At 37.8% G+C, this 21,532-nt stretch overlaps 1 protein-coding gene across 1 annotated transcript in view; it reads left to right on the top strand.

Moving 5' to 3' along the window:
* Positions 1 to 21,532, top strand: part of Wdr49 (WD repeat domain 49) — a 109,127-nt gene that overhangs the window by 11,645 nt on the left and 75,950 nt on the right. Inside the window, exons 2-6 of the mRNA XM_050147472.1 lie at positions 4,158 to 4,598; positions 5,137 to 5,313; positions 6,103 to 6,277; positions 15,212 to 15,379; positions 17,154 to 17,302. Coding sequence (XP_050003429.1) covers positions 4,158 to 4,598; positions 5,137 to 5,313; positions 6,103 to 6,277; positions 15,212 to 15,379; positions 17,154 to 17,302 — 1,110 coding nt within the window. The remainder of the gene's footprint in view (positions 1 to 4,157; positions 4,599 to 5,136; positions 5,314 to 6,102; positions 6,278 to 15,211; positions 15,380 to 17,153; positions 17,303 to 21,532) is intronic.

Here is a 21,532-nt window from a genome sequence, read left to right as displayed (position 1 = left end):
AGAGTTAGTTCCAGGACAGGCTCTAAAACTACAGTGAAACCCTGTAACAAACAAACAAACAAGAAATTACATTTCGTCATTACCTGATGAATCTTTTGAGAACAAATCTCTACTTTGGTAAGGGTCTTCAGTATAGATAACCTTAGGTTTTGCTAATAAGAATATAAATTTGTCTAATAATTTGGAGAGGGATTTGACAAGGAGTTTCAGAGACTAATAATGTGTTGGTTCTGCCCTTGGTTACTTGCCAGAACCTACTACCATCTCTCCGTGCTTTTCTCTAACTTTGGGACTGGCCATATTCCTGCCTACTCGACGGCAGTGACTTCTCTGACCTCCTGACATGGCCTGGAGACGCAAATGGGTTACACATGCCTCCCATTTTAAGCTCCCCCCTTTTCAAGCCACTTTATAATCCCAAAGCTGCCTGCCAAGGACCTAATGAGATGATCATATGTTTTTTTCTTTCAGTTTATTTATATGGTGAATTACATTGGTAGCTTTTTGTATGTTGAACTATCCACGAATCTCTGGGATGAAGCTGACATGATCATGGTGGATGATTTTTTTTTTTTTGGTGCGTTCTTGGATTTGGCTTGCTAGTATTTTATTGCGTATTTTTTGCATCAATATTCATGAGGGAGATTGGTCTGTAATTCTCTTCCTTTGTTGAGTTTTTGTGTGGTTTCTGTATCAGGGTAATTGCAGCCTCTTAAAAAGGGTTTAGCAATATTCCTTCTGTTTCTATTACGTGTAACACTTTGAGAAGTATAGGTATTAGGTCTCCTTTGAAGTTCTGGTAGAATTCTGCAAATTTAAAATTGTTTTCTTCTGCTTCTTCTGGGTTAGGATGATCAGGTCTTCCTATTGTAAGACCACTGGGTTCTGGTGTTACCTTGTTGCTTTTGAAGTTGGATGAATTGTTGCATTAATGCCTACCCATCTCCTCTAATTGGTGTCAGAAGTGTCTTTGCCTCTTAGTCCATTCTTTGTAGTTGCTGTCTGGTCTTTGTGAGCTAGTTTTCCTTGATCTGCTCTGTACTGTTACTGTCTGTGTCTCAGGAAGCTGCTGAGGTCTCTCTTGGTCCACTCTATTGGAGTGCTATTTTGGTCCACTTTGTGTAGTTACAGCCTGTGCTTCAGAGTTCCTTTGAGGTCTGGGAGGATAGGAGGGCTTGGGGGTGGAGTAGATCTTGTAGAATGCAGGGTCCAATCAATGGGGTAAAAATGTTGGAGCAGCCTACTTTCAGGGAGCTTGCCTGATGGCTGCTTAGAGAGGCTGTGGCGGGTGGAGGAGCGGTGCAGGGTTTTGCCCCAGTATCGAGGGCCCAGAGAGTGGGGCACTCCACTGGGTGGGTGATCACTCACCTCTTGGCAGTCTCAGCCTGTGCTTCAGAGGTCCTCTGAGGTCTCAGGGGATAGGAGGGTTTGGGGGCAGAGCAGAATTTGTTGCTTGTGGGGTCCAATTGGTGGGGTAGGGGAGTCTTCCTTCATCCTTTAATCAGAGAATTCGTTAAGCCCTTGAGCAGATCGTTTCCATTCACTGACATTCTGAGGCCTTCTTCTAGCCTGGCACTGTCACTCAAGGAGAGGCTGTCTTCCCCATCTCCTTGGAGCCACGTTGTCCACATGTGTTAAATTATATCAGACACCATGTATAAATAATATTATATATGCAGTATATGTTAATTGTCAACTTACTCATGCTGACATAGAACTTAAAACGTATTTTTATTCACATAGTCACAAAATATAAGTTTTATGGAGCTAATACTAGGAATGGCAGACACAGAGGTTTTAAACAAACATGTAAAAAAATGGTTTTATCTTTAAACTCAAACCAAATGTGTAAACCATGTATGAACCACGACTAATGGACCATCGTGGAAGTCATCTGTACCTCTGTGCCTTTTTATCAGGTTCATAAATAGGAGTAATTCTCATCTCTTCTCTGAGTGTATGTTGGCATTACCAAAAACGCAGAACATTGTCATGCAGCTGTTTATATTACTTCAGGGAATGTAACTGCTATTTTATGCTAGATTAGTAATTCTATAATTTTAAATACACAAAATAAAATTGTCTCTGTATTTATCAGGTTTCCGGTTCTTAGCAATATAGCACAGTTACTGGTTCGTAGAAAAGATATTGAAGGTCTGGGTTAAAATGGTGTTTTATCCATGAGCTAGAATATGATCAGACAGTGCAGGCTTTTCTGCAACACAGTGTTTCTTAAACTTTCTCATGTTGAATGCTTTAATACAGTTCCTCATGTTGTGGTGATCCCCAACCATAAAATTATTTGTGTTGCTATTTCATAACTGTAGTTTTGCTACTGATTTGAACTGTAATGTAAACAATTATGGAGATGGATTTGCCAAAGGGACTGTGATCCATCCACAGGATGAGAACCATGGCTGTAGTGTCTTATAGTAAAGATTACAATTGACTTGATTTTTAAAAACAGTTTTCAACTTTGTCTATGATGGAGTACACTTAGATCAATATATCTTTGTTTATTCTGAAAATATGACCCTTGGGATAGTTCATCTATCTAAACTTTCCAGACTAAAAATAAATTAGTGAAGATTGTCAAAGCATTTAATGTAATTATTTTTTCAGAAAGCTGATTTAGTTAGTCAAGTAACTAAACAAGTCTCCATCAACCTACTGATTACCCCAATATAGACTTGAGATTATTTTTATAACAATACCGCTATGACCGATGCTGACACACCCATCTTACAAGTGGATAAGTTAAAACTAAGCAGTGAAGTAATGTGCCAATAGTTCCTTCATCTGGATGGACCTGGAAGCGCACATTCATGGGGGAGGGCAATGGCGAGGACAAATGGCACCAATACATAGCAAACAAAACATCCATTTGTTTGAGCTGCCTTATTCCTTGATACTACGTGATACTAGGTGCATCTTCACTCTTTGGCACCCTAATATGGAAAGTCGATTCCCACATCACAAATCCCACTATTGATATTAAAATATCAAGCTCTGTTCTTACTTGAAATACAGGTAGACGGTGGATTTGCCTTCCACCCCAAATTTCTTTGTAAACAACAAATAACTACTCACAGAATTTTCCTGATCTGAAGCATGTAGAGAATAGTTAAAATTTTAAAACTTCTAGACTCACAAAGTCAAACAAGGTTGACATTCTGCTGCCTTCTTCTAGATCTGCCGCTATAATACAAGGAATGCTGTCTTCCCCATCTCCTTAGAGCCATATTTTCCACATTTCCCACCTGATGATTTGCTGTTTAAAATGGTCCCTGAGTACTTTTGGGAGGTGTTGCTGATGTTCCCAAGCTTAAGAAGATTGGAAAATGCCAAAAAATACATAATGAATTACAATGCTGTTGCTCATGAATTCAGTTACAAAGAAATAACAATGACATTAAGTAAGGTGTCTTTCAGTAGAAAAACACACCAAATAGAATGATGTCATTAGCACCTTATGAGAATGGGGTGGTTAGAGACTTGAAGAAACACACCCTTGTGTTTCCTTTGGGAGTCATGCTGTAGTATCTGGTAGCTTAGCATTTGCACATACTTTATGGAATATAACTATTATTGCAGTGTCTTTTATAATAGTATCTTGCAGAGTGTATTTCTTATCCTTGAATTAAAATTTCATTATGTAGTAGTTTTCCTGGCTCTATCAAACCTTACATTCATTCTTCTATAAGCCACTATATTTGCCTTCTGTTGCTTCTATGAAAGATCACCACAAACTTAGTTGCATACGTTATGCCATTGTATTGACTTACAGTGTGGTGGCCAAAAGTCCGAAATGAGATTTACTGGGCTAGCAAAGCTGTTACCAGAGTTGCTTTCCCTTCTGAATTGATTCCTTGCCTTTTCCAGCTTTGTGGTAATGTCTCACATCTCTGCAATTCCTACTTCCATCAACACATATTCTCCAACTCTCCTGCCGCTACACTGTAAGTGCGGATGCAGATTCTAGTACTATAAATTATTTGTCTCTCCTGTCAAAATCCTGTAAGCATAGCACCACTCTCAAACAGAGGATGCTTGCCAAGCTGCAGGAATTGCTGAATAAATTCAACCTTGATACAGCACAATGCTCTTCTCTGTGTGATGATGTTTCTGTTGTCTTACTTTTCTGTTCCCATCTATAGTCCCAAGATCCAAGACAAACCATATGTATGCCCAGGGAAGAATTCATACAGAAGATGCCAGAGACTTTGGGCTGGGGCACCAAGCAAGAATTTGGAGAACTCTTTGACAAAGTGGATGTGGCCCGGGATGGCTTCATTGACTGGGACAGGCTGACTTCATTTATACTGCTATCACTTTATGAGAGAGATGAACGAGCAAAGGCAACAGTGGTTCCTCAATGGAAGGACCTTGTATTTCTCCCAGGAAAACACAAGGACACCATCCAGAAAGTTGTTTTCTTAAAAACGTCAAGTCGTTATTTGACTATCAGCAAGGAAGGCTTACTAGGAGTCTGGGGAGAGAACTTAAAATTGCAAGAAGCACTTCCTATCACTTCAGATGCTAGCAAACTCAAACATCTCTGGGTGACAAGTTTGGTTTCTCTGGAAAATGTTAACAAGGTACAAAACCTTTATAAATACATTTGCTACTTATGATAAAGATGAGAAAATTTTGGGGGAAAGCCTCTGGTCAATACCAAGTGCAATACCAGCAGCGACAGAGAGCCACATTCATCTTTGGTGACTCTCATCAAACCTGGAGGTGATGTGAGCAGAAGTATTTGCTTTCCAAAGCCCCTATCTTGGGTGTCTTAAAATGACATCACAGATAAAGAATGACTCATATATTTTTCTCTTTTTCCTTTTGAATGTGGTTAATTGTCATCATTCTTAGGGATGGAGGATGCTGGTGGATGTATGGTTGAAATAAGCAAAAAGGGTGCCTGGGTGCCTTTCATGATTAAAGTATTTTGTTTTGGCTTGATTTTTGGTTAACGTCCAATGTTAGAATTGAATACCTTTGGGCTATGTATACTTCCATAACATTATAACGACACGCAGAGAACTATATCTTACTTAGAAATTAGATTTGCATGCCTGTTTTGTATATTAATCCACCATAAATATCCTTTGATTTTTTTTAACTTGGGCACTATAGATAGCAGTGGCCTTTACAAGCAAAGAGATTTGTTTCTATGATCTACTGTCTAAAGAAGAATTTCCTTGTCAATACAAACTCCAAGGCCTGGAAGGAACGCCCATCTGCATGGATTATTGGTATGATCCTCTTGATCCTAAGGAATCCATCCTTTCTTTTGGGGATATAACTGGAAAGGTAAGTGAGGGAAAGAAAGATAAGAAGACACAATAAGAATTTTTTAATCCTCAAATTGTAGTGAAAAGTAGAAATTAAAACACCTTGAGTATGACTTTCTACGTTAAAAATTATGAGACATGTGAGAGATGAGGTGATACTACAATTTCACCTTTTAGTGATAAAATACAGACCCTTATATGATCTTCTGTTTTGTTTGTAGCCATATTTTTTCTAGTTTAAAACACTTAGGAGAATTGATGTTATAAAATAATTAATCCATTGGTTCTCAATATAAATGAATATTGACTATTACATTTCTGAACTAGCTTCCTATGGACATTATAAGGTAACTGTTTTGATATGGAGGATGTTCATTATCATACAGCCAAGAGTGTGTTAATTTTTAGTGTCACATAGCAGAGGAATAGAGGCATGAGCCTGTGACAATGGATACAGTCGTTCCTTCTCCTATCAAAGTGCAGTTTAGATGAGAGACATCACTACTTCCTCAATGACACTGGAGTGAGTCAGATACTGAAGAGGTTTGAACGATCAATTCTCTTTCATGATTGTGAAAGTTTCCATTCTTATAGTTTTCAATGTCAAGTCCTTTTTGAAATGAAAAGCAGTGCTTAGAAAGCCACTTTACTAAGTGTGTAATGGTTCTCCTGTCACAGCTTATGGGCTTTAAGTAATATTGGAGAATTGTTCTAGCTCATGATCCTACTCTGCGTTAATCTTAAAGTACATAGAACCATCGAATAGCTCTTACGCCGCTTATGTTTGTTTCTCTTTCAATGATTCAAGGTTCAAGGGATTGCTTTCACGGCAGCCACCATTTCCCTTTTTGAACGGCCTGCTAATGCACGTGACGATGAAGAAGCCACAATGACGATCGACTGGCCAGAGCTGCTTTCTGGATGTCACAAGTGTTGTTGCGTATTACAGCACACACTTCATCATGGAGACTGGGTCAGGCAAGGTACTGAGTTTGAACAATAACAGGAGGAAAAAGTCATTTTCAACGTCGACATTTAGATTCTTTGATGAAAATGTTTCACACAGAATGTTTAAATCTAGACACCAATAATTGGTTCTCTGGAGGTTTTGGACTAGGCTTACTTTATCCCTTGAACGCTAGCAGGAATTACTTCTTTTCTTTCCTTCTAAAATGTACGCTTCATTCAATTAATTCAGGTGAACTGTGCTCTCAGAGATCTCGAAAGACAGAAGAAAATTGTCATAGAATTTCTCCAGCTTCAACTCCACTCTCTCTGATCCTACCCTGTGTCAGTCATTCACACACTGCCCAGTAAAGAATTTAATGAATTCCCCATAAGTCCTTCTCTTTTCTTTCCCTTTTTTCTTTGTATTCTTATGAGAAACATAGTTTGGCTATCTTCACAATGTAACTTTTAAAAGTTTTTTACCTTTTTCTTTTTCTTTCTTTTTAACCTTTTGTTTAATTTTACTGACAATTTTTAAATATATTTTAGTCTTTACTTTTACTATTTTAGTTATGTATACATACATGTTTAAAATTTAAAATGTATTTTGTAAGAAAAGTCACTGTGCTTGCTCGTGACTTGACACACAAGCTAGAGCTTCCCGAAAGGAAGGAACCTGGAGAAAATGCCGCCCTACAATCCAGCTGTAAGGCATTTTCTTAATTAGTGACTGATGGGAGGAGGCCAGGTCATTGTGGGCAGTGCCGTCTCTGGGTCTGAGTGCTATAAGAGTCAGCTGGAGTAAGGCAGTAAGCAGCACCCCTCACTGGCCTCTGCATAAGCTCCTGCCTCTAGGTTCTTGCCCTATTTGAGTTCCTGTCCTGACTTCCTTTGATGCTAAACAACAATATGGAAGTCTAAACCAAATAAACCCTTTCCTTCTCAACTTGCTTTTTAAGCATGGCATTTTGTTACAGCAATGGAAACTCTAACTAAGACAGTCACTTCTGACTCATTATTCTTTCCTTTTCTTCCTTCTTTTTCCTTTCTTTCTTTAGTTTCCTTGTAGAGCTCAGGCGTGTGATTCTTGTTCTTCTGCCTTCAAATTATAGATAAATCTGTCTCTTTGTCTCTCTCTATTTCCCTCTCCATCCCTCCCTTTCTCCTTCCCCCCCATCCCTTCCATTTTCCTCTCTCCTATCTCCCTCTTGATATAATGTCTGAGTGCTTCTTGTCTGAAGTACATGAGTAGTAGTTCTTTGTGATAAGATAATTTTATAAATAAGTATTTATAGAACACTAGTACTTTCTTAAAACTTAATCATTAATGATTTATTGATTAATGATTGATTGATATAAAAGACCACGGTGATTTTTCTCATGCCAAAATTGCTACATTAATGAAAATCCACTCAAAAGGATAGATATTAGCAATCTCATTGATTGGAATAATATTTAATGAAATTAATATTATCAGTCAACTTTAAATATAATTTAAAGAAGAGATAATCAAAGGTATCAATTGTTGTCTTTTCCAGCAGCTATGATCTTTGTATCTCATCTTGTTGTAACTGATCTTCTACCATGGGGCCCCAAATCAAGTTCTATACAAGTGACAACATATTATGACTTTTTCTTTAGTATAAATTATACAGTTGGTACATTTTCTCTATCCTTTGATTCTGGCAGGATATATGTTGGGGAAAACAAAATTGCACATTTTCTGATCATCTCCTATGGTGACAGGCAGAAAATTATGTGTCAAATTTTTGTGGCACCAAAATAAGATCAATGTCCTGGAGATGGACTCAAGGACACTACCAGAGCTGATTGTGAATGAAACGTCATATGTCTATACGTAAATGAAAGAACAGATTATAAAAACAAAGCAGGAAGTTCTGAAATCTAGTGTAGTGGGTCTTCGAAGTTTAGTGTATTATTTGGGTTCCATTATTTTACAGTGATATGGATAAGTAAGATGTAACCTGTAGCATGAAGTTTAGCCTATTATTTGGGTTCTATTATTTTATAGTAACATGGACAAATAAGAAGTAGTCTGTAGTATGATCCTTTTGAAGAGGCTGAAGTTATAACAAGTAAGAGTTTCTACAGATGAGTGGTGTTCAAACATCTTTTTTGTACTCAAGAATATATCCATCCATAGCTACTCAGTACTAAGGCAAGGAAATCATGACTGACTGAACTGTGGAGTGAACTTAATGCTAGACTGGGAACATTATAAGACTCTATCTCAGAATTAAACAGAAAGGAAGGCTGGGTGTATAGCTCAGTGGTAAGGTAGTTATCTAGCTTGGATGAGGTCTTAGCTCATGTGGATATGTACACACACACACTCACACACACAGGGAAGGAGAGAGGAAGACAGAGAGAGAAACACAACAGCTCATACTTAAAGAAAGACAATTTATCTCACATAACCAAGCACACAGGCAAGTCCACATGTATACACACATAAGTAATTTGAAATTATTCCCTTATTCACTTTCTAGGTTTAAGGCTCAACTGCCTTTAAACATGTGACTACTTAACTCTTAATCAATGAAAAAGGATCTTCTGAGACACAATAGCAGACACCAGCTTAGATATGACTGTTGTCTGATGTTTGGTTGTTTTAGTATGAGAAGAAGGAAGGAAGAGAAAATTGAAGAGGAAGAAAGGAGAAATGGAAGATAGAACATACTGTATCTCACTGGGGTTTGCAGCAATTATGGACATGGCTCCTTGATTTCTAAGACCTGCTCTGCCAAGGGCACCAAGAGATGGTTGCTTGGATTTGATACCCATTGCCCTGCAGCAATATGGATTAATAGTCTTATAATTTCTCAAGCATATATTTGGGCATTTTCTTCTTAGTATAAGAGAATAAACAAGTGAAAAAAGGAACACAACCATGGAAATACATTTTTAGCAAAATTAAGGGTAAAATATTTGTTATGTGGAAGTGTCAGAGAAGAAATTTAGTTTTAGTTATATGTATGCTAACATATGCTTTAAATGGGAATTAAGATTCAGTCTACTTAAAATTTTGAGAAAGAAAATATTTTTATCTGGTCTGAGTGGTTCTATGTCAAAGTTTAATAGAAAAATAATTGCATTCTGGAATGGTTGCAAATGAATGTAGCTATTTAGGGCAGTACTGTAGAGACTGTCTTGAATCTCAGAGAATTTCCTTTTTAGGAATGGGTCTTCTATAGGGCATGTTTCAGAAGTTATTGTCAGAGAGTGTAGCTATTAAAGAAACATGAACCAGGTGTGGTGGTGCATGTCTTTAATTCTAGAATTCAATTTCTATGGGAAGATTGTAAGTCTGAGGTTAGCCTGGCTTGCACAGACAGTTCAAGTTTATCCTGAGCCATGGAGAATGATCTTGTTTCTAACAACTGAAGAAACAAACACAAGTGGTGGGACTGTCACTCACTGGTAGTTGGAAAAATATTGCTAAACCAAAAACCATGAGTTTTTAATCACATCAAAATATATTCTTTCACTTTGATCGCACACAGAAGGTGATAACATCAACTAACAATTATAACAAAATCATAATTGTTGCAACAATTAATAGAATTGTTGCCAGAGAATTTAAACACAGACACCTGGTTGTGTTTCCTTAGGGAGTCTTTATAATTGGCAGGGATTGTGCTAGCAAGGGAAGTTGAATCTGGAGACATGTACCTGTGTTGCTCTGTTTCCCAGAATTGAAATGATCCCTTCCAGGTAAAGGAGACTGCATCACTGAGTAGCTAGACCATGTTGTCCTTATTGCCAGCAGTCACGCTGTGTTTAACACAGTAGAAATTAGCTGGGAGCTGATGACCTGAGACTGATGAAACAATTTTCTTCCTTCAGCCTGCTTGTACTATACACACACTTCTGCCTGACATTCTGGAAATTCCGGAAATTCCAGAAATTAATTACACTTCTATTATAAAAGATACATAGCAGTATAGATTTTGGTTTTAAAAACACATTTTGACTTTAAATGACCAAACAGACATTTGTTTTTTATATTTCCTATTTTTTCTCTTTATTTATTTTGCTTTTCATTTTACACACCAACCCCAGTTCTCCCTCCCTTCCTTTTTCCTGCCCCTCCAACTTCCTCTTTCTTGTCCCATCCTCTTCTCAGAGGAGGTAGGGCCTCCCTTGGGGAGTCAACAAAGACTGGTTTACCAAGTTGAGGCAAGACCAAGCCCCTCCTGCTTGTATCAAGGCTGAGCAAGATATCTCACCATAGGGAATGGGCTCCATGAACCCAGTTCAGGGACCCTCCCTAACATTGCTAGTAGTCTCAGCTGCTGTCATCCTTGTGGATTCCTGGTAATTTCCCTAGTGTTAGAGGAGGCTGCTTGTTTGTTTCCTGGCTGCCCAGACTCTGAAATAATCACTCAGAAACTCTATTATTTGTAATACTGTTTGTCCAAATAGCTTAAACGCATTCCTGGCTTATTCTTATATCTTAAACTAACCCAGATCCGTTAATCTATGCATCACCACGAGGTTGTGGCTTACCAGCAAAGTTTTGATGGGCTGGAATGCAGGCATTTGTCCCCAGTGGTGGCTACATGGCATCTCACTGATGCTGCCTTCTCTCTCTAGATACATCTCTTCCAGCCTAGTTATGGTCTGTTAAGCCATTGACTGAGAGCAGCTTCTTTACTCATTAACCAATAAAAGCAACACATAAACAGAAGGATGTCCTACACCACCCTAGCACCAGGTTTCTCCCTAACCCCATCATGGCTCCCTCTATCAAGATATCTTTTACCGCTCTCCCCCTCTGTCTCTCCTCAAGTTGGACTTTTTGATTCCTCAAGTTCCCATTTTCTGTGCCCTCCCCTATATCCCTTCTCCCAGTTTACCCAGGAGATGTTAACTATTTCCCCTTTCTGGGGCCCACATGTGCCCCTCTTAGACAAACAAGTGTGTATAATGATAAAAACGCTGAAGTTTGTCTTTTATTCTTAAAATGTTATGTAAACTTATGTTAAAACTCTTTCTTCTTCTTTCTTTTTTTTATTTTTTATTGTTTTTATTGAGCTATATATTTTTCTCTGCTCCTCTCCCATTCTCTCCCCTCCCCTTCAAAGCTCTCCCATGGTTCCCATGCTCCCAATTTACTCAGGAGATCTTGTCTTTTTCTACTTCCCATGTAGATTAGATCCATGTATGCCTCTCTTAGGGTCTTTTTTTCCTAAGTTCTCTGGGATTGTGAATTGTAGGCTGGTTTGTCTTTGCTTTATGTCTAAAAGCCACTTATGAATGAGTATTATATTTATCTTTCTAGGTTTGTGTTACTTCACTCAATATGATGTTTTCCAGATTCATCCGTTTGCCTGCAAATTTCATGATGTCATTATTTTTTTTCTGCTATGTAGTACTTCATTGTGTATTGCTGGGTCTTGAGGAAGGTTGTTTCCTAATTTTCTGAGAAATCTCCGAGTGTGAAACACATCTATCCAGCTCATCTTATTCCATACCTAATGCTCTAGCGAGATTTTTTTTTTAAATTTTGTTTTTAGCACAGTGTGTAATTTCCTTACTCCAATTAAAGAAGTGAGAAAAACATTTTTACATTTCAGGTATCCTGGTTTTAAAGCAATGGCTCTATGGTTCTTCTTTTATCTTTTACTCAGATGTTTCCCAGGAGCTCTGCCGTTCTAAAATTTAATGAGAAACAAGCTATATCTTGATTTAGATATAAGGTGTGAATTATTGAAGCTCCAGTATGTAACCTTCCAGACCCATAAATGTCATCCAGTAAGCCACAGACTTGAATCTTAGAACAATAATTGAAACGAGGGCAACATTAAGCTCTGCGTCTTAGAGATCCCCAAACCAAAGATGATAACTGGATACACTTGGAAACACGTGGCAATGTCATTTTCAGGATAGGAATATTTTTCTCTAGTTCTATTATAATCACATTATGAAATTTCTGTGGATTTAATAAGGTTATGGTGCAATGATTTATATTTTGGACCTTACAATATTGATTTTTGAGTGACATGCTACAGTAATCTTAAACATTTTCTATAAGCAAAAGGAATGTATTGAATGAGTCTCTGGATGGTACTTCGGTTATGGTGCAATGATTTATATTTTGAACCTTACAATATTGATTTTGAGTGACATGCTATAGTAAGCTTAAACATTTTCCATAAACAAAAGGAATGTATTGAGTGAGTCTCTGGTTGGTACTTCACTCTTGCAGAATTTTTTTTTCCTGATATATCTAGAAAAGCGACCATCAGGCAGCAGGTGGAACGCCGCTGAAGTGAACTGTTCTCTAACATCTAACAAAACTCAACGCACTTATCTTTCCACAAACTGCTTGTTTCTTTAGGCTTCCCTGCTTTCCACCTCTCTCCATCAGTCTCTCTTTTTTTCTTTCTCAAGAAAGAAATACAGTGGATGAGAGAGAAGAATGGATTGTTCAGGAAGACAAGGGATTATGGTTCTCCTATAAACTTAGTAGCAACATGAAGGACTCAAGGGAAGGGAAGACTGACGTTCTAGCGGGAATTTGTTTTGGGAGTGAGGCCCCACGGGACAGAAATGTAGCTGGCATTAGAAATACTCCCAGATGTGGTCTTGGCATGTGGGTGGCAGTGTGCCTGAGTCTCTAGGATGAATATAATCAAAGAGCAAAGGAGAGCTCACAGTCAGTTCGGTCCCATCTCCATCTGTAATTAGCCACATGACCCAGGGCAAGTTGAGTTTTGCAATTATTAGCAAACTTCAAATAACTTACACATGAAGATTATGATAGATCAAGAGCCCCACGCATGCTGCCTGGTGTATGAGAAAGGTTCATCAAGTCATCTTCATCATTATAAAAAATAGTCCAAAATGCAAGGGAAATTAGTAATGGAGGATGAGCTAGAAACAGACTGGAAACATGGACCATCTTTTTCTGTAGTTTTCCTTCTGTTTTCATACTGAGTTATTCTGTGTACCAGAGGATGCTTCCCTTTCTGAAATCTCTTTTGAATCTCGGCTGCCCGTTTTTCTGGAAGAAATTGTGTTCAGTTCGAAATATAATTAGATGTATTTGTACTAAAGAATTAAAAAATAAAATGCAGAATCTATTTTGTGCTTTGGTAGATAAAATTAATTAGTAAAAGAAACACTATGGATCATGCAGGGAATGTCAGGCATGATGACACACATGTATAATCTTTCTCTTCGAGTCTTACATGTGAGGGTGGTGAGTGTGAGTTCAGACTGGATCTTATAGTGAGTCCAGGACAACTTGGTGTCGCACGAATACTAAAAACCCAGAAACAGATATTGGGATTCAGGCTGAAAGATCAGAGTAGCAAAGCAGTCAAGCACTAGAGAGCTCTTAGCTCTATGAAATATTCAAACTGAAAGGAGAACAAGTTCCTGTGACATCCCGCCTTATATTCCTCTCTTGTGCTGGTACTAAAGGCATGCACCACCTCGACCAGGCCTCTGTGGCTAACAAGTGTAGTAGCAGCTGGGATTAAAGGTGTGTGCTACTACTGCCTGGCCTGTACAGGTGACTAGTGTGGCTAGCTCTGCATTCTGATCTTCAGGCAAGCTTTATTTATTCAAATAAAATAATATACCACTATAACCTGGGGTGCATATCAAAACCCTTTTCCAATAATCAAAAATGAAGAGCCACATTAAGAAAGCAAGTAGAGAGCTTTCTTTTAATCCAACATTACCTTGGGCTCAGAGATTTATTACCTGAGTTTCTCAGCTTTATCATGTATGGATCATGGTAGGAAGCTTATTAAAACTCTGGCTTTTTATACACAAATTTGTGTTATGTGCACAAGTTTCAAATGGAATCTATAGTTCTCATGAGAATAAATATTTAGTCTCTGAAATTTAAGAACTGCTGATTAGTACTTCAGGGTATGAAATAATGTCTTTACAGAATTATTTCCAGCATCTTGTTCCTTTATGTGTGGTCCTTAGACAGTATAAACAGCATCATCAGGCACTGTGTGAGTGATGACCAATCATAGGCTTGCACAGTGAGAATCTGTAATCTGCCAGTCACTCATCTGCATGATACAGTATGAGAAGTCCCCATTGTCAAGGAGTCTGGTTCTGCAGACTCAAGTTGTATTCTGGCTCTGCCAGAGTCTAGCTTTAAACTTGGATCTGTAATACTCCATGCTATGCACCATTCCTCTGATCAGAGGGTTAAAGCCAGAACTCCAGACCCAAATTTGGAATAGTCATCATCTATTTTTAGCCTTATAATTACACTTGTTTTGTAGAAGGTGGCATGTCCAAGGTGACCAAAGAGCACTTACTCACCTTTGTCTGTGATTCTGACAAAAATGAAAGCCCATCATGACACATGGGGATTGGGCCTTTATTGCACAGGAAATAGGATTATTATGCTTCACAACATCACTGTTGGTAGACATGGTGTCTGGAGGACACGGGGCCAGTCACCTTTACCTGAATCTTAGCTTCACTTGGGCTACCAGTTCTGAGTCCTGGCCTATCTACTCTTAAACATTCTAGATTGGTCAAAATTTAAATGAATAGTCATTTTCTCATGAACTATAGCAAGCAGATGCTTGCTGGTTCTTGTTTGCCTGTTTCAGGTCTGGGAAGAGGAGTACACAAATTAGATCACCTGTTCATTTTCTGTATACAGAATGCTTTACGACTTTTGTGATGAGCGCTGTTTTTGTTTGTGTTCCATAAAAAGAAGCAAATGAACAAACAAATAAACAAACAAAACCTTAATGCATGTCTAGAGTACAGGAAACTCAGATTGGAGAATGTGCTACGGTTTCTTGCTGTAAATTCTTTGGTTGGAGGGAATGGGTGAATGAGCTGTTCTGCGTGTGGAGATGGGTCATCACACATGATATTTTTACCATCACATATTTAAATATTTGTATATACCTATTATAAAAAACTAATTTAAGATTATCTTCTTATTTGTTTTTCAGTTACTTACAATGCCTCTTTAGATACATTCATTTCCAGCACAACCAGCAGTACAAACACTGTGGTGCTGGCGTGGAGAGAGAAGGCAAAAAGGCTCCTTAAAATGACACCTTTCAACATCGCCCAGGGCGTTCACGCTTTTGATTACCACTCTCAGCTCAATCTAATTGGTATGTAAAATGAATCATGGTAACTATGAGGGCCTCATAAATTGTCTAGGATGCATATTTGTATGCAGGGAAGTACTGCATCTTGTTGCTTTATTGCCAGGGAGACCAACTTGAGCAGCTCACATTTTATTGCCTGAGAATGTTTGATAATGATGCATATGATGTGCAGTGCGTTTGAATTACACTGGGGTGAAATATGAGAAAGCACCCCGATGCTTTAATGAGTCTTTTATTAGAATTGGTAGGGGTGGAGATGACATAGGGAAAGAAGACAGTTTGTACAGCATCTGTTATTCTGCCATCTTCCTAACTCTGTCAAATGCTGCTCGCAAACAAGTGCATCACTTTTGTTACTCACACACATGTGAGCATGCACACATCCACACACACAGCAATACACACTTGCACACACCAGTATAACTGTAAATCTTAAATACTTTTTAGAGTGCATTTTCTAGTAATTTTTTTGAGAATTTATAGGCTATCATAGCTTTAGTTTATTAAGGAAGTATTTTCTGATATAAAAGTATCAGAAATATAAGCTTTTTCAGGTATTAATCTTTTAAATTAAATACCTAGATATTCTAAAAGTTGATAATTTAATCTATGAATATGTAAGTGCAAATGTTATAAAACTGACATGCAGATCTGGTATTGAAAAATTAGTAGAGTAGTTATAGAGAGCATAACTATATCCTATGGTATGGGTCATACAGTTCCACATTCAGTAGTTAGCATTCACAGGAAAAATGCTGGTGTTCATTAAGCAAACAGACATTTAAAATAATGAATAATACACAGCTGAGATTAACACAGACCTGGTGAGATGGGATGATTTCCAAGAATACTCTAAAGTGTATCAGAGAAACCTGGGGGGATTGGTGAATTAATTTGGCAGGGACTCAAACATCACCCCTTTAACTCACTGGCTGACTAGTTATTTAACTCTTATATACTGATCTGTTTGGTATTTGCTGGAAAACATGATAAGGGCAGGTATATAATCAGTTTAAGACCAAGACAGAACTAGAGAGTTAAATTACATCTTACATACTCACATAGTACCTAGCTTGGTCTTGAGAAGGTCCCTGGTTATAAAGGAGCCATGATAAAAGTACTTGATTCCACAGTAAGCCAGGATGGACATGTTGGTGATTTTTGGTGCTTTGTGCATACTTTATTATTTAAACAGTGGTAAAATAATATGCTCTTAATATTTCTATTTATTGACTTGTGACTTGTGAATAATTAGGTTTTTTTCCCCCCCCCCCCCCCCCGCCAAATACCTATCATCCTGTCTAAATTTCTTTTGGCCCAAAACCAGGGAATTTTGGGGCTAGGAGGAGAAAATGTATTCCCGACCAGGTAGGCCTTGGGTAGGTTTCTAAAGGAGACAAGTTTTTCCCCTTCTAGTATGAAAACTCCTCAAATCAATAGTTCTCAAACTGTGGGTCATGATATCCTGCATATTAGCTATGTACATTATGATTCAAATAGCAGCAAAATTCAAGCTATGAAGTAGCAATGAAATAGTTTTATGGTCATGGGTTACTACAACATGAGGAATTTTGCTAAAGGCCTGCAGCAATAGGAAAGCTGAGAACCACTGCTTAAGGTCACTCCACACCCATCATTCAACTGCATCCACAATTTAGTTGGGCAATGACAAAGTTTTCCTTTCTTCAAGACAGGGTGCATTAATGTTCATGTGTGAAAAACTAATTTCACAAGGATAATTTTAAAAACATCTTATTTCCTTTTGAATTCTGATCAGCGACGGCTGGCATTAACAATAAAGTTTGCCTCTGGAATCCCTATGTTGTCTCTAAACCAGTCGGTGTTCTATGGGGTCATTCGGCCAGTGTCATAGCCGTCCAGTTCTTTGCTGAAAGAAAACAACTTTTCAGCTTCTCCAGAGATAAAGTAAGTCACTTGACACCTCTAATTTTCTGCCCTCCCAGTTCCTAATATTCACTGGCCCCTGAATTTCTCTGAGAGGTGTCAGTTGTTCATAAAAACTGGCTAACTATGAAGTCTTGAGAAAAGCTTCGTTTGGAACAAGTATTGATTGGTGGTTCATAAGAGTTCTGGGCAAGTGGACAAAAAATCATTTCATTAAATTTTTGTTCAAATGATGTATTCACAGGTTTAATTCCTTTAATTTGACACTCCATATGTCACATCTTAATAGCATCCAAAGTTCTCATTAATTCCACATGGAAAAGAATGGAGGTGGGGACAAGAAAACGCTGTTTGGGTAAAAGAGTGAAAAGGCACAGTTGGCTATTATCACATTAATATGAAAGATTCATTAAATTATAAATTTAAGCTAATGGAAAATATCAAGTATACAATAAATTTTAATTAAATGTCTGGTTGATGACCTTGATTGCACTGTTTTGTCTTATTTGGAGATTTTAGGGATCTGATTGAGAGCCTCACACATGAGAAACACACACTCTACCACTGAGTTATGTTCTCAGCCCTTGACGGGGCATTTTCAATATTGTGGAATACGAACCAGGAATCATGCAGTCTAAACTGAATTCTGAGCACACTATAGTATCTAATTAAGTAAATTTCTTAATCTCCAAACACTTTGCGTTTTATGTGTTATATAATTTCCATTTTTACATAATTCCATACATTAAAGATTCAGCCAAAATTATGATAGATTTTTGGCAAAATGGATAGCTCAGTGGTGAAGAGCACTTGCAGCTCTTGCAGAGGACAAAGGTTATTCCTTGCATCCTCATGGTTGGGTTCACAACCACCCATAATTCTAGTTTCAGAAGACTAATGCCCTCTTCTGACCTCAGCAGATACCAGGCATGCATGTGGTACATTTGTATATGTACAGCCACACACACACACACACACACACACACACACACACAAAATTATAGATTTCAAGGTCCTTGGCTATGAAGAAAAAAGTGGATAATAAGTGGAAATAGTCTCTGATATTCAGAGAACTTTTTTCCTGTATTTGGGGAATCTATCTGTGCAATAGGCAAAACTATGAAACTTAGAAAATCATCTTCAACTCCTTAGCCTTGTCCCAGTCTTCCTAGTTATTGTAACTTACTTTTCTTTTTAGCTATGGTATAAATTCCCCTTTCCCTTAAACCTTACCAATAGGCTGCCAGTTCTTGCTTATTCTATCATCAGAATCTGTTCATCATCTTGCTCCTTTTTCTCAGCTGCCACTTTTCTAACTTTAAAAATGAATCTTGGCTTTGCTGGGAGTGGTAGGGCATACTTTAAAACCCAGCACTTGGGTGGCAGAAGCAGGTGGACCTCTGCTCATTCAAGGTCACTCTTGTCTACAGAGGAAATTTTAGGCAATCCAGGGACATATCATAGTGAGACTCTGTGTAAAAACAAAAGAAAACAACAACAGAAGAAAGAAACCCTCATCTCTTTAACTCTAAAATACTGCAAACATTGCTATGTCTTCTTAATGCAGAAGTTTCCTTCCATTCTGCTAATAAAGTAGTTTGCAAGAAACATAAGAATGAATGAGAAGCCGTCAGCCTCTCAGTTCTACACTCCATTTAGCTGCCATTTCTGAAATTCTTAACCTTTCACACAAAGCCCTTCTCCAATTGGTCAGTCTACTTCACTTCTTTCTATTCACGTTTAATAATTTGCACGTGAGCTGTATTAACCCTTGGCCCTTACCACAATACAGTTAACTGGCACTGCAATTCCACGTCCTCCTGGAGTTTCCTGTCCTCTGTTATAACCGACAGAGAGGTGTTTGTCAGCCTTCAGATCTTTGGAGTGGCTCATGTAGATGTGGGTGTTTCCTTCTGTGTGCTCCAAATGTTCTTCATTAGAATATTTTTCATCATTAATTTTCTTCCTTAAGATATTGGGTTTTTTTTTTTTTTTTACCCGTTCTCAGTATCTTTCACAACACCTCACATACTGTAGGTTTTATTCTTTGACTCCATGGAAGAACTATTTCTTTGGATAGAAAGTAGTAAAGAAACTCAGAATTTGATCTCTTAGGCTGCTCTCCTGCATTCAGTTGTCTTATTTTCTGAGGTCCTTTGTTCTGACTTCAATTATTGAACACTGTGTTTCTATATTTTATCTTTAAATTTTGACTGGAAGGTATTGGTTACTTGTTAAATTCATTCTTATCACTCCCAGGATCTAGCACATATTAATATTGTAAACACATGGTAGAAGACAAAATATAAATAGTGTAACTCTTAATTCAGCATTAATATTTTTGAAGTGAGAGACTGTATCTTCTTTGGATTGTTCCATACATGTGCAAAGTCCTCAATAAACTATAGTTAAGTGAATAAATCTGAATCGGACAAAAAGAAACAAACATCAGAATTTCATCATTATGGAACTCCGTGAAAGCTTTCATAACCTTAAAGACAAGTGCAAACACATGTATTTTGAATCAGGATTGATCGCATACAGCTGTGATCAATATTAAGACTACCTGGCCTATTTCCAAAGCAGTTTTGTCCATCAGTTTTCACTTTGGTCTCTAAACTGTTGCGTCATTATGAAAACTTGTCATGCAGTCACCCAGGCTGGTTGGAATACATTTCACTTTCATGAATCTACGACAATCCTTATGTCTACAGCAAACAGCAGGGCTTTCTGCTACTGGGATAAGTCTCTGTTTTGTTACTGCAAAATTCTTTTGCATATTTTATAGGACTGTAGTGAAACTAGAACTCCAGGGAAGATGAAACATCATCTTGTTTCCTAAAGGGCCTTTGATTGGATAGTTGCCAATCAGTTGCCAAATGAGAGGATCAAAGAGAATCAGATCTAAACAACTTCCTCACAATATGAGCTGCAACGTTAGTTCTTTCAGAGAAGTTGTTCTATTGTCACCTTTCAAGGGGGCAGAAAACAACTTTATTCCTTTAAAATCTTGTTTCCCCCATCTATGGTGATTGAAAATTTTTCTGGCTCTAGCAGTTTGGACTGGCACCTCTGGCCTCCTAGAGTCTACAGCATTTTAGTTCAGGCCCATCTTGCTTTTAGAGTCTCCATTGATAAGTTGGCTGTAATTGTAATAGATCTGTCTTTATATGTTTTTTTTTTTGGCATTTTTCTCTTACACTTTTTATTATTCTTTCATTGATCACTGTATGTTTAGTGTTTTGATTATTATATAATGAGGGGTATTTCCTTTCTGATATAGTCTTTTAGATGTTTTATAAGCTTCTTGTACTTTGACAGGGATCTCTTTTATGTAAAGTTTCTTATATTATTTTGTTGAAAATATTTTCTTGGCCTCTGAGATAGTATCATTTTCCTTCTTCTGTTCCCATTATTCTTAGGTTTGATCTTTTCACAGTGCCCAGATCTCCTGGACATTTTTGTCAGGAGTTTTTCAAAGTTAATATTTACTTTGACTGTTGAATCTATTTTTTCTATTATATTTTTAAAGCCTGAGATTCTCTCTTCCATCTCTTTTATTCTGTTCATGACTCTTGCATCTGTAGTTCCTATTCACTTACCTACATTCTTCATTAACCAAATTCTCTCAGTCTGTGTTTTATTTATCCTATTTCCATTTTCAGGTCTTGATCAGTTTTGTTCATTTCCTTCAACTGTTTATTTTTTTGTGACATTCTTGACATTCTTTAAATGATATCTTGATTTTCTCCAATTTTTTTCATTATCTTTTCCTCAATTTCTTAAAGAAATTTATTCACTTTCTCTTTAAGAAGGTCTATCATCATCATAAAGTTGCTTTTAAGGTCATTTTCTTGTGCTTCAGATGTGTTGTAATATTCAGGGCATGCTATAGTGGAAAGGATGGATTCTGATGATGACATATTGCTTTGACTTGTTTTGATTGTGTTTTTTTTCCTTTTTTCTTTTTTTTATTTATTAAAGATTTCTGTCTCTTCCCCACCGCCGCCTCCCCTTTCCCTCCCCCTCCCTCAATTAAGTCCCCCTCCCTCGTCAGCCCAAAGAGCAATCAGGGTTCCTTGCCCTGTGGGAAGTCCAAGGACCACCCACCTCCATCCAGGTCTAGTAAGGTGAGCATCCACGAAACTGCCTAGGCTCCCACGAAACCAATAGGTACAGTAGGATCAAAAACCCATTGCCATTGTTCTTGAGGTCTCAGTAGTCCTCATTGTCCACTATGTTCAGCGAGAC

Source organism: Alexandromys fortis, unplaced genomic scaffold (genome assembly GCF_014885135.2).
Source record: "Alexandromys fortis isolate MF-2015 unplaced genomic scaffold, M_Fortis_MF-2015_v1.1 scaffold_53, whole genome shotgun sequence".
NCBI classification, from domain to species: Eukaryota; Metazoa; Chordata; class Mammalia; order Rodentia; family Cricetidae; genus Alexandromys; species Alexandromys fortis.
Note: the sequence above shows the minus strand (reverse complement) of the source record. Positions and strands in the feature narration are given on the sequence as shown.